We start from the raw sequence: 12,696 nt of genomic DNA, 5'->3' as shown, positions 1-12,696 counted from the left end.
ACAGTGCGCGCAGTCGCAGAATACACCAGGATGTGCTGCGTAATCCCAGAATTACCAAGATAGAAAAAGGGACCCTGGCGGGGGTGAGGTGCGCGCCGTTGGCGGAGCCGAGACTCCCCGGCCGCCCAGCGCTGTTTTGCTTGCTGTTGCTTACTCAATAAATTCCTTTCTATTATTAATGCAATGCTCTCTGAAAATTAATTAAGGGGGCAACTTATAACAAATTTGGTGCCGTGACTCGGATGAAGGCAATCTGATTGAAAGACCTTCGGAGGGGGCGCCCCGCTGATTTCAGCGGCCTTTGCTAGGACTGCTTTCATTCAAATCCTTCACCGACGAACCCTAAATTCGGCAGCAAGCAAATAAAGCCGGCAACCCCCAGTAATCTTTGTGCACGAAGACCGAACGAAGACTCAGGAGTGAGTAAGTATAGGCCGGTGATCCGTTCGGTTGCGGTTGGGTATCCTGGAGCGTAGCGTTGTGAGATGTCCAATTGCGGACGAAGCGAGTGCGGACCCCTCGGTAGTGCGGTTCCCACATCCCGCGAGGGACTGGGCCACGAAACGGGGGAAGCGATTCGTGCGTGTGTGTGTGAAGGCGCTCCGGAAGATGGGACAGAAGAAGAGTAAGCCTTCTAGTCCCATGGTGTAGTGGGTTTAAGTGGCAAGGTTTTGGTAGCAGGGGGCTATAGGGGTGGTTTCTGTGAGAAAGATCTAGAAGCTGCCCCATGTTTGGGAAGGGCCCCATTGTTTTCCAGATCTGAGCCAATAAGCGATGTTGTTTGCGCCTCTGTGAGAGCATATTTAAGACAGCGAAAAAAACGCTGCACCAGACAGCAGCCGGGAGTGAGAGAACAGCCTTGCACATGCCAAGGTCAGTGTAGAGGGAGGGGGAGAGGTGCTCCAGGCGCCGGAGCAGAAGTCCCCTGCGGCCTGTGGTGAGGACCATGGTGAAGCAGGATGTCCCCCTGCAGCCCATGGAGTACCACGGTGGAGCAGGGTTCCACGCTGCAGCCCGTGGAGGAGACCACGGTGGAGCAGGTGGCCCTGCACTGACGGAGGCTGCCGCCTGTGGAAGACCCCTGCCAGAGCAGATTCCAGGCCGGACCTGTAGCCCGTGGAGAGGAGCCCACGCAGGAGCAGGTGATCTGGCAGGAGCTGCTGCCCGTGGGGGAGCCAGGTTGGAGCAGTTTTCTCCTGAGGGATGGACCCCGTGGTACGGACCCATATCTGGAGCAGTTCTGGAAGAGCTGCTGCCTGTGGTAAGCCCACGCCGGATCAGTTCATCAAGGACTGCATCCCGTGGGTGGGACCCCACAGCACAGGGGACGAGAGTGACCGAGAAGGAGCGGCAGAGAAGAAGTGCTGTAGACAGACCATAACCCCCATTCCCCCGTTCCCCTGCGCCGCTTGGGGGGAGGAGGTGGAAGAGGGTGGATGGGGGGAAGGTGCTTTTGTTTTGCTTTTTCCTTTGTTTTCTCACTTCTCTCGCTTGTTAGTTGTAGGCAATAAATCTTACTATCTCCTTATGCCGAATCTGTTTTGCCCGTTACAATAATTATTGCGTGATTTTCTCGTCCTTATCTCAGTCCTTGAACCCTTTTCACATATTTTCTCCCCATTCCTCTTTGAGGAGGGGGAGTGAGAGAGCGGCTGTGGTGGAGCTCGGCTGCCCACTTGAGCGGAACCACGACACATGGGTGGGGTAACGTCTGATGTTAGGTTACCCCGGGATTAATGATCAAAAATTGGCAGGATTCCCCTTTTAGGCGGGGAAGGAATAAAATAAAAATGATACATTATTGTGTTGAAGTTTGGGGTGGTAAACAGATTTGAGGAGACCACCTTTACTGGCCTGTATTTGGGTCCTTTGAAGATTGGGTTTGCCAGGCCCTAAATATTTATGTAAACTCAAAAGAACCTTTTAGTCTGGAAGAAAGTGAATATGCACATTTGTGGATCAGCTCGGAAACTAGAGCCAATTTATATCCTCTAAAAGAAAAAGGAGGGGATGGGAGGCACAAGATAAACCGAGAATTAGAGATTCCAGCCCCACTGCCTCCCTATATTCCACCACCCCCACCTGCAGCCCCTCCGACTCCCGGGCTTCCTAATCTGCAACCCCAGGGAGACTCTGATAGCAACTCTGATTCTAGCACTCAGGGCCCAGTGACTAGGAATATGTGGCAGTCCCCATTAACTCCGGGGATGCCTGAGATTTTAAGAAAGAGACAGGAGGAGGGTAAGCGATCTTTAATGGCAACTGGCATAATGTTTGCAGCTGCTGAGGAATAATTCTAACTGGAATAATAACTGTACATTGTATATTGTATATATAAAAGCCCGGGCATTTTTGTTAAAGTGTTCTTTTATACATATGTTAATATGTTAATATGTAAATATAAGAACTGCCATTGAGGTGTATGTCTAAGGGAACAAAATTTGCCCAGGCATATTATCGGCTCATCAGGTTTAAATGTCCCCAGTGTAATTGTCTACAGGCAGTTAATTTACAGTGGTCTGTTTTTACTTGTGTATCTGTATATTGTGGATTTTGGAGGGATTGGGATTGACTAGTAAAGAGCTTCTAGGAAAACGGTGGAATATCAACCACTGTAGATTACAATAGGAAAAGTTCAAAGCAAAGAAATCCCGAGGAAAAGCCTCCTAGGATGTATACTAACACATTGGAGGGATATAGTGGGCTGAGAGGGTACAGAAAGTAAAAGAACTCTTATCAAATATTGTAATCAGTGGTGGCCACTTTATAAACTAGAAGGTGGAGCGGAGTGGCCCCTAAATGGAACTACTAATTATAACACCATATTACAGTCAATGTTTTTGTGGAGAGAAGGAAAACAGGATGAAATGTTGTATATTGATGTTGTTTCAGCATCTTGGAGGGAAAAGGTATGGAATTAAGTTGGCCCCTGACTGAGCCTTTGATGTCGGCATTAGAAAAGTAAAGGCTAGAGAAAGATAAAGGAAGTGTTAAAAGGTTTGTTGAAAGTGGTAAAGGTATTCGAAGTTGAATGAGCAGGGAAAGGTGACGTAGGCATTATCTAAGTAACAGTCTAGAAGTTTTGGTATATTTGCATATTTGCTGTGGTGTCTGTTCAGTTTCCCAAGCATCGGGGAGGGGGGAACAGCCTGCTCCACCAGGGGCCTCTCCGGCGGCCGCAGGGGGGCTTCGGCTCCAGCGCCTGGAGCGCCTCCTCCCCCTCCTTCTGCACTGACTTTGGTGTCTGCGGGGGGGTTTCTCGCTCTCCTAGCCGCTGTTGAGCAGCAGGGTTTTGTTTGTTTCTTTGTTTGTTTGTTTGTTTTCGTGGATGTGCTCTCACAGAGGCACGGACTGTGTTGCTATGGCTTGGCTCTGGGCAGCAGTGGGCCCCTTTAGGGCCAGATGAAATTGTCCCTTATCTGCCACGGGGAGGTTTCTGTTTTTGTTTTGTTTTGCTTTGTTTTGTTTTTTTTTTTTTTCACGGGGGCTGCCACTGCAGTTTCGCACCCCCACACCCCTCACACCCCCCGAACCTTGCCATCAAACCCAATACACTGGGGCAGCTAAGTCATTACTGACTTGTAAAGTATCAGGGATTAAATTAACTAATGAAACCCTAAATGTGATGGGGGTAGAAGGGACTGGGATAATAGTGCCACTTTTGGGGGATACCAAGCTGAGACTAGGGGATAAAATGATCACGGGGCAATTATTGTATGTATCCAAGGCAGAGACTAACTTGTTGGGAAGGGATTTGATGATTAAATTGGGCATTCAAATAGTAAATTGTTAGACTGGAATAACAGCGTTATTAATGGAGTGCTCTCTGGCCCTGAGAGCAAACGTACATGTATATTCACCTCTGACTGGAAAGACCCTGAAATGGGGGCGGAAGCAACAATATAGGTGGACAATTTTACCTCAGGGGTTTACAGGGCCACCTATCTATTTGGGTAAATTCTAAAAAGATTTTGGAGTAATTACAACCTCCCAAGGAGGTATTAATGTTATAAATATGTGGATCATTTTAAGGAAAATCGATACTCCCTGATGGGAGAGAAATGCTGAATAAAGTGATAATGAGGCAAATATTAACTGTTTTACATCAGAAGAATCATTGGGAGGTGCAAGCAATGTGTGATGTTGTTCTAAGAAAGCATGTCTGTGTAGGAATATATACTTTAGGGAAGCACACATGCAGAGGATGTACTACTATATGTCAAAGGGTAAATAAAAAGGTCTTCTGTAACCTATCTAGAGGGGGACGGGAGCCAGGGCTTTGACCTTTCCAAAGTATACAGGTAGACTTTACTGAGTTACTTGTTTGTCCTAATTGACCACGTGACTGAATGGGTGTAAAGTTTTACTGCAAGGATTAAAGCAGGACTTAGAGACTGAGTGGGATTTTCACAGCCCCTGGCACCCCTCCTCTTCTGGAAAGGTAGAGCGAATGAATGGTGAAATTAAGAAACGACTAACAAAACTTGTGCTGGAAACTAAGGCTTTTTGGGTAAAATGCTTACCCCTTGCACTGTTAAACATATGGATGCAGCCCAGAACTGATGTAGGAATTTCTCCTTTTGAAATGCTATATGGTATGCCCTATGACTTGGAATTGCCACTTGATCACCCTCAATTCTAATTAAGACTTGGAAAGAGACTTTTTTAACACCACTATGGGGAAGGCCCCTCTGTTGTTTTGCTTACCACAGAAACGGCTATTCGAACTGCAGAGAAAGGATGGACGCATGCCAGCCGTGTGAAAGGACCAGTCCGGGAAGGTAAATGGGAGGCAGCTCCAGGCCCTGACGACTTGAAGCTGACACTAAGACGGACTCGATAAGTATTGTGTATTATCTGTGTATCGTGGGAAGGGGAGGAGGCCCTGTTTCGAAGGCTCCCTAGTAGGTTCCCCTGAAGAACACTGCTGCTGCCAAGAAGAACCGATACCTTGTAGTTTGCTGCAACCGAACTGACAAGCGAGGCAGAGAAGTGAAAACGGTGGGGGACTGAGGGGCCAACAATTTAGATGGGCTCCGACAACCTCCTACGATACATGGGAGTCAGTATCATCGTTTTGGTCAGCTATGGGTCTGCGCATCCCCACCAGCCTTTTAAATGGAGCTTAATCAGATGGGAGGATCAATTCATCATCCAGCAAACAATGACAGCGGGTGCTCCCAGTTTCCGCATCACATTATGTGACCTGGCGTCAGTGCAGCCATGCTTTAACCGATCAGGATTTTATTTCTGCCCAAGTTCTAACCCAGGAAAGGTGTACTGTAATTATCCAAACGCATATTATTGTGCATACTGGGGGTGTGAAACCATTGCTACGGACTGGACACTCGGGGCTGGTCGGAATAAATTCTTACAAGTGGGATATGGGCCGCAAGGTTGTAACTGACAAGTGGATCCCCGTTACAGGTGGCAAGGGCATGGTATAGGGTATACAGGAACCTTCCACGGAAATGAAGAAATTTGCAAGGTTCTATATATAAATATAACAAACTTGGACAATACTAGCTGGGTACTAGGAAAAATGTCAGATTTTACGAACACGGAACAGATAGGGGAGGACTCATACTAATAAAAAGAAGGATGCTGATAGGCTCAGGCAGTAGGACCAAATGAGGTATTGTCAGAAAGTGTCCAGGGAATCCAGCCTGCGGAAAATACTACAGTGGCAACCCTCAGCAGCCCTATGAGCTCAGTTAAAGCCAAGAATGATAACATAGCTGAGAATAACATATGGGGGGGGGGGTCATGAATGCTAGCTACCAATTATTAAACAAAACAAACCCAAATGTAACAAAACACTGTTGATTATGCTTTAGTATAAGGCCTTCATATTATGATGCTATTGGGGATCCTGGGGAGCCCACCCGCACAAACAAGAACAGCCCTCTACATTGCAGTTGGGGAAAAGACATGAGGGTAACACTAACACAAGTCACTGGAGGTGGTAGGTGTGTGGGCACGGTTCCTAGTGGGAAGTGTCACCTATGTAACACCATGGAGAATGGAAAACAATCAACCGAGTGGCTAATCCCAGCCAACAACGCTAGGTGGGTTTGTTCGTGAGTGGGTGTAACTCCTTGTCTATCACTAAAACTCTTTAATGCGTCTCGTGATTTTTGTATACAGGTGATAATTATACCAAGGATTCTATACCACCCTGAGGTGGTATATATATGGTGGTATTCTATACCACCACTGTGTACCCAGCACACAGTGGCAAGTTATCATCTGGAAAGACGGGAACCATTCACGGCTCTAACTTTGGCCACCCTAATAATCCTGGGAGGAGCTGGAGTGGGGACCAGGGTAGCCTCATTGGTTAAACAAAATCAAGAATTTACTTCCTTACGCGTTGCTGTGGACGAGGACCTGACCCAAATTGAACAATCCATCTCGGCCCTGGAAAATCTATCAGGTCACTTTCAGAGGTAGTGTTACAAAATCGTAGGGGATTAGATTTGGTATTTTTCAACAGGACGGGCTGTTTGCAGCCCTGAAAGAGGAATGCTGTGTATGCTGATCACACTGGAGTGGTAAGAGATACAATGGCAAGACCCAGGGAAGGGTTGGAAAAAAGGAAACGGGAGAATGAAGCCCGACAGAGCTGGTACGAATCTTGGTTTAATTATTCACCTTGGCTTACTACTTTATTATCAACAATAGCAGGACCTTTGTTGTTATTAATAATAGCACTAACTTTTGGACCATGTATTTTTAATAAATTGATTGCGATTGTAAAGGGATGTTTAGAAGCGGCACATCTAATGCTCATACATGCCAAATACGAGCCAATAAGTACCAACAAAGGAATCAAGGAAACATTAGTTCTTAGTAGCCAGGCATTGCAGAGATTCAATGAACAAAATGAGTAACTAAAAGAAAAAGGAGGGATTGTAATACACAATAAATGTTTGTTCATTGTCTTTTGTGTTATAAAAACAAGGAGTTCTGTTTGAGGAACGGGAGTTGTGAAAACTCCCTGCTGAAGTAAGGAGCTGTATAATGCTTTGCTAGACACTATGAGAATTCTTTTGCTTAATGTAACAAAATCGAGAACCCCCTCCCCTTCTCTCCTTCTGCATCTCAGTTGCCTCTTTGGTTAAAAAACCACTGCTGCAAAGCTCATGTAACCATCTCCTGATAAGTTGCTAAACTAGTGTATCAACATCTTGCCTTCCTGTCTCACGCTGGGCCAACATGACCAAATAAAGAAAGAAGTTGAGCCACAACGCCGAGGAAGACTACGGCCTTCATCTTCACGACCACCAGAGGGACAGAGACGACCCCCTAGCAACAGTGCGCGCAGTCGCAGAATACACCAGGATGTGCTGCGTAATCCCAGAATTACCAAGATAGAAAAAGGGACCCTGGCGGGGGTGAGGTGCGCGCCGTTGGCGGAGCCGAGACTCCCCGGCCGCCCAGCGCTGTTTTGCTTGCTGTTGCTTACTCAATACATTCCTTTCTATTATTAATGCAATGCTCTCTGAAAATTAATTAAGGGGGCAACTTATAACATACACGAGGGTGTGCACTGGGCTGTGCATGCCTGCCTGTGTGCAGTGGGGTAAGAGTGTGCATGGGTGCTTCCATATGAGTGCACCAGGGTGTGTGTGTATGCATGCATGTGCCTGCCTGTGTGCTGGGAGGTGTGTGTGTGTGTGGGTGTGTGTGTGTGTGTGCACGGGGGTGTGCACACCCCCACCACAGCACCCAAAGTGTCCGTGAAGCTGCAGACCGAGGCCGGGCGTTCCCTGTGCGGTGGCAGGCAGCCACCCTCCCGTTTCCTCCCTGCCTCACCCGCTCCCAGCCCCGAGCACGTGTCCCCAACAGCCACCCAACAGCCACCAGGTGTAGACAACACAAAAACACAACTAAAAATAATAATAATAATAATAAAGGGTGCAATTAAATAAAACCCAAACCCAACCAAACCCCAGCATGAAGCAGAGCCCAGAGGGGCGGTAGGAGGCAGAAGCTCCCCGAGGTGGGGTGCACAGCCCAGGGGTGAGCGGAGGGAAGGGGAAGCGGTGCCAGCAGCGATAGCAGCGCCCTGCGGTCCCGCACACGTTTCCTGGGCAGTGCTGCGGCCACAGGAAGGTTGGGTAAGGATGGGGGCTCTGGGGGCTGCTGATATGGCCTGCGGGGCTCGGGGGCTTCCCCTTGAGCTGTTTGGTGCCAGGGTGAGCCCCCCTGGGATGCCTCCCCCTGCCCAGGGCGCTGCCAGGTGCAGGAGGAGAGAAGGGGGCACCCTCCGGGGGCTCTGAGCCGTGCCAAGGGGAGCGAGGCTCGTGCCAGACGTGTGAGCTGCAGGACCCTGTACAAGGAGGGTGTTGTCCGCGCTGTTGTCTCCCACCAGAGGTCATGTTTGGGTGGTGTTTGGAGGCTGGCTGCCTAAAACAAGCCAGGATCGCTCCCCCAACCTGGCAAAGTCCCCCCCCTGCTTTGCACCTGGGTGAATTTTAGGGGATTTGGGGGACCCCGCATGGGCTGCAGCTCCCAAATTCAAGCCCTGGCACGGATGTGGGGATGGCCTGGGGGAAATCTGGGCAAAGCTGCCTGCGTGGGACCGTTGGGTGGATGCGCCCAGGCGCTGAGCAGGGACGCTCGCAGCCGTTTCCACCCCCTGGGATGCAGAAATCACGGCGGTGTCCCCGCCAGGCGTTATTTCTGTCCTCCTGGCAGCCGCCCTGCGACGCTGCTGGGGCTGGAGAAGATACAACTCTTGGTATTTTCAGCTCTTAGCATCACCCGAGGAGGCTTGCAGAGTTCCCCAGCTGGGAAATACGAAAGCCTCAGTGGGCGGCTTCCTCGGCCCCGCAGCGCCGGCTCCCCCGCAGCCTGTGGTTATCCCTGCCTTGGCGCCGTGGGGAGGGAGCTGATTTAGGAAAGCCGCCTCGTTCTTTTGGTAAAGCACGAAGCTACCCCCAGACAGAGTGTTATGGGACAGAGTTACCCAAAAAATCCAACTGCTTCATCCTCCCGTTGGCAATGCAGGGCTGTTGGCACGACCCGGGGAGCAGCAGGGGATTTGTTTTCCCCTGCATGTTCTCAGCCCCATCAGGGCTGCTCCTGGACATTTCTGGGTGCCGACAGCTCCCGGCTGACCCCAGGAATAATTCTGGCTGCCCGAAGGGGAGCAACCACTGCGGTGGTGCCTCGCTTACTTCCCCCGGTTCTGGCAGAGCGGCGATGCTGCGCCAGGCTTCTTCAACAAAACGAGCACAAAAACACCCAGACAACACTTTATAAAAATTAACAGCATTGATAATTTTGCCCCAAATGAGTCCGCCAGCGCTCCTGGCTGATGCACAGCGAGGTGCCAAAGCCCAGCCTGCTTCCCAGCAGGTGGACAGCCCCGAGAGGGGCAGGAGCTCGGAGGGAGCTCAGCACCGGTGCTGGGCTGGGGAGGAGGAAGGCTGCGTGTTGGCGAGCCTGTGCTGCTGCAGCTCGTGCCCTGATGGAGCTGGGGTCCCCCCGCTGCTGGGGATGGCACCAGCAAGGTGCCAGCTCTGCTTCTGGGGGGACACTGTGCAAAATGTCCCTCTTACCGTGGTGCAAATTTGTAGCACAAACACAGCTGCAGCCCCTGGGCACCGCGCGGCAGCGAGGGCGCGGAGCCAAGCAGCCCACCTGCAGCTCCCAGCTCCTTTGCCTGGAAAATTTTGTCCATCTGGACAACCCAAACACTTGGGCTGCTTTCTGATCCCGGCACCACTCTGTACCAGGCATGAGGGCTCCAGATGCAGGGGGACGATTTCATCCCCGTGCCCCTTGCACAACCTTGTCCTCTCCGAGGCTGCTCCAAGGTAGCTCCAGAGCCTGTGGGAGCAGCAGCTGCCTTGGGGAGCCGTCTCCTGCCCAACTCAGCATCTGTCCTGGTGTCCCCACACCTGTCCCATGCCCAAGGTCCCATGCAGGCCGGTGGTGCCGGGTCCTGAGCCCTCACTGCGCCGCACGCTGCCGGGCTGGAAGCATGTTGGCGTAGAGCTGCTCCTCCTGCAGGGATTTGCGCACCATGGCGTAAGTGGGCTCGTTATTCTTATCCAGATTCTGGGATAGAAAGCGAAAAAAAATATTAAAAAGGCAGCGTTTGCAGGTTTCCCCAAGCAAAAGACCCTCCACCTTTTGCAGGAACATCTTGCATCCTTTTGGAGCAAGCGCAGAGAGCACGAGGCCACCCACGTTATCCGCTGACATTTGTGTCCCCACCAGCCCTGTCCCTCTGCAACCAGCCCCAACCCAGCCTCCAGCTGAGCCCCCCACGCAGCGGTGACAGCCCCAGGCCGGGTGTCCCCTGCTGCTGCCTTGTTCCCCACCTGGCCGGGCCTCTTGACCTCCGTGTAGTCGGTGGCTGCGTTTGCCGAGGGGCGCAAAGCCTCCACGTTGCCGTAGGGCTGGCTCTCGTCTGCACTGTCTGGGTGCTCAAATTCTGCGTAGTGCAGCACGTCTGCTCCCTGAAACACCACCAAGAGAGGTCTGGGGGTGCTCCCAAGCTCCCTCCAGCTCCCCAGCTGCAGGGGTGGACACCTCTCCCGCCCCACCTTTCTCCATCATCGGGGCTGGGACGGCGGCAGGAGCACCGAGGGAAAATTCACCCACCCGACCCCAACTCCCCTTCCCAGGGTATCTCTGTGGCAGTGGCACAGGATCGCTGCTCAGCTCTTGCTGCCGGCCAGCTGAGCCCTCAGCATCCCTCCCAGCTGCAGGGAGCAGCCGTGAGCCCGGCTGAAGCACACTAAGCCGGCAGCCTGAGGCTGGGCTCGGGGCGCAACCTTTCCCCCTTCCAGCAGAGCCCGGAGCAAGCAGTCCCGACAGGAGCAGGGTTTGCCTTACCACGTTCGGCGTGCCACGGATCCTGTCCATCTCGACAGCTGCTCCTGAGACGGCTGAAACACAGATGTGGTCGGACACAGGCAAAGCCAGAGGATCAGAAACATAAAACAAAAACAAAAACAAAAACAAACCAAACACACTGCTGCTGCCAAGCTCAGTGCGGAACAGGAAGGGGGCCTGCTGCCCGGTGAGCACCTGAGGCAGCTCGTCAAACAAAACCAGGCCCCAGCCACCAGCTGGTGATGGCCCCTGCTGGCCCTGCCCTCAAACTCTGTGCCAAATCTGCCGCAAACCTGGCTACAAAGCCAAGCACGCTCCAAGCTTGTGGTGCGAGCACGTTGCAGCCAGGGCGCGCGGTGCCGTGCCGGGCAGCACCCATCCCACCAGCTGCCTTTCCCCATCACCGTGGGGACCCGACCCATGGGACGATGCCGTCAGAGGAAGGAGAGGTCCCCCCACAACTTCCCTTGCTCACAAAGCAGAGAAGTCGCTCGGTGGAGGTCAGGAATTGGGTGAGTTAGCGAGGGAATGGGGAACTGAGAACCAAAAGAGATAAAACAACAGCACGCGGCACGAGGGCCTCGCTTACCCTGCTTCCTTTTCCTGGACAGTACGACCAAAACCCCGGCAGCAACGGCGAGCAAAACCAGAACCACTGCGATGCAGGGAGTGAGGATGACCAGAACTATGTCCAGGCTGCAAGAGAAAAGTTTCTGCCCTCGCACCTCTCGGCTGCACCCAGCAGCAGGGGCAGGCGCGTGGGGTCACAGCCAGAGGGTCACAGCCATGGGCAAGGGGCTCGCCTGGGGAGCAAGGCAAGCAGGCACGGTGGTCCTCAGCCTGCAAGCAGCAGAAGCAGGTGGGACACTGGGTTCTGCCTCATTCTGCTGCGTCCTGAGCATTTGGAGGAGCGCTGCCTCTTGGTTTGCTCTGGTTCAGCTCCACTCTTTGGTGGCGTTGTTGTAAGGGAACGAGGCACGCTGTGGTGTGTCACCGGGTTTAGAGGAAGCAGTTACCCCCGAGCACGGTGACGAAGCCTCAGCTTTCCCAATTCTTGCATCACCTCCAACAGCCAGCAGAGAGGGGAGGAGGCTCCGTGCTCTAGCCCCAGGCTCTGTCAGGCAGCCCCGTGGGACTGTGCGGCTACAAAGCAGAACAGGGCCCAGCTCAGCCCGTGCTTGGCTTCCCACGGGCAAACAGCCCCACAGAGCTGGGGAAGGAAATGGGGCCAGGGCTGCAAGCAAAAACCACTTCTTGTATGGCCAGGACCTGCGAATTGTTTAAGCTGCAGACGTGGCTGTGGGGGGCCGAGCAGCCCGCGGTGCTGTGACTGCTCCCTGTGCGCAGCGGGTAGGGTGGAGAGCTGGTTCCTAATGGCAAGAGCAGGAATCCCTAAGGGCAGCCCGAATGGCCAGGAGTGAGATAGCCCCGCAGACAGCTCAGGGAGGGAGGTGGAGGCTGCTCGCAGTGCGGGCTGGCAGCTGGCACTCACCCATTGCCAGGGGTGGCAGAGGGGCTGGCTGTCCCCTGCGTCCCTTCCTGCTGGGGAGGTAGCTGCGTGGTGCCCGAGGTGGACTCGGGTGGAGTGGCCGAGGTGGAGGGTGATGCTGTCCGAGTGGGATCTGCAGCAAGAAGAGGAAAAAGGCTCAGCCAGGCTCCCTACCTCTGCAGGGGAAACACTGCGGGCATTGCAGTGGCTTGGAGAGAACCTCACCGTGCTGCCAGGGCACCCTGCGTCCCGTCCCCTCTGCTGCATCCAGAGCATTCAGCCCGAGGTGTGCAGCTCTAACCCAACCCCTGGGAAGAATGCAGTGGGATCCCAGCAGTCCCAGTCCCCCCAGC

The 12,696-nt window shown here is 52.8% G+C and overlaps 1 protein-coding gene across 1 annotated transcript; it reads right to left on the bottom strand.

The window, feature by feature from the left end:
• Positions 1 to 9,262: 9,262 nt before the first annotated feature.
• Positions 9,263 to 12,067, bottom strand: LOC309885098 (uncharacterized protein). Its single transcript, XM_082774687.1, has 4 exons — positions 11,444 to 12,067; positions 10,855 to 10,907; positions 10,338 to 10,475; positions 9,263 to 10,071 (listed from the first exon to the last, which is right to left on the bottom strand). The coding sequence occupies exons 2-4, from the start codon at positions 10,882 to 10,884 to the stop codon at positions 9,964 to 9,966; spliced, it is 276 nt and encodes a 91-aa protein (XP_082630813.1). The 5' UTR covers positions 10,885 to 10,907; positions 11,444 to 12,067; the 3' UTR covers positions 9,263 to 9,963.
• Positions 12,068 to 12,696: the final 629 nt, after the last annotated feature.

Source organism: Aythya marila, assembly GCF_965140915.1.
Source record: "Aythya marila genome assembly, chromosome: 18".
Lineage (NCBI taxonomy): Eukaryota > Metazoa > Chordata > Aves > Anseriformes > Anatidae > Aythya > Aythya marila.
Note: the sequence above shows the minus strand (reverse complement) of the source record. Positions and strands in the feature narration are given on the sequence as shown.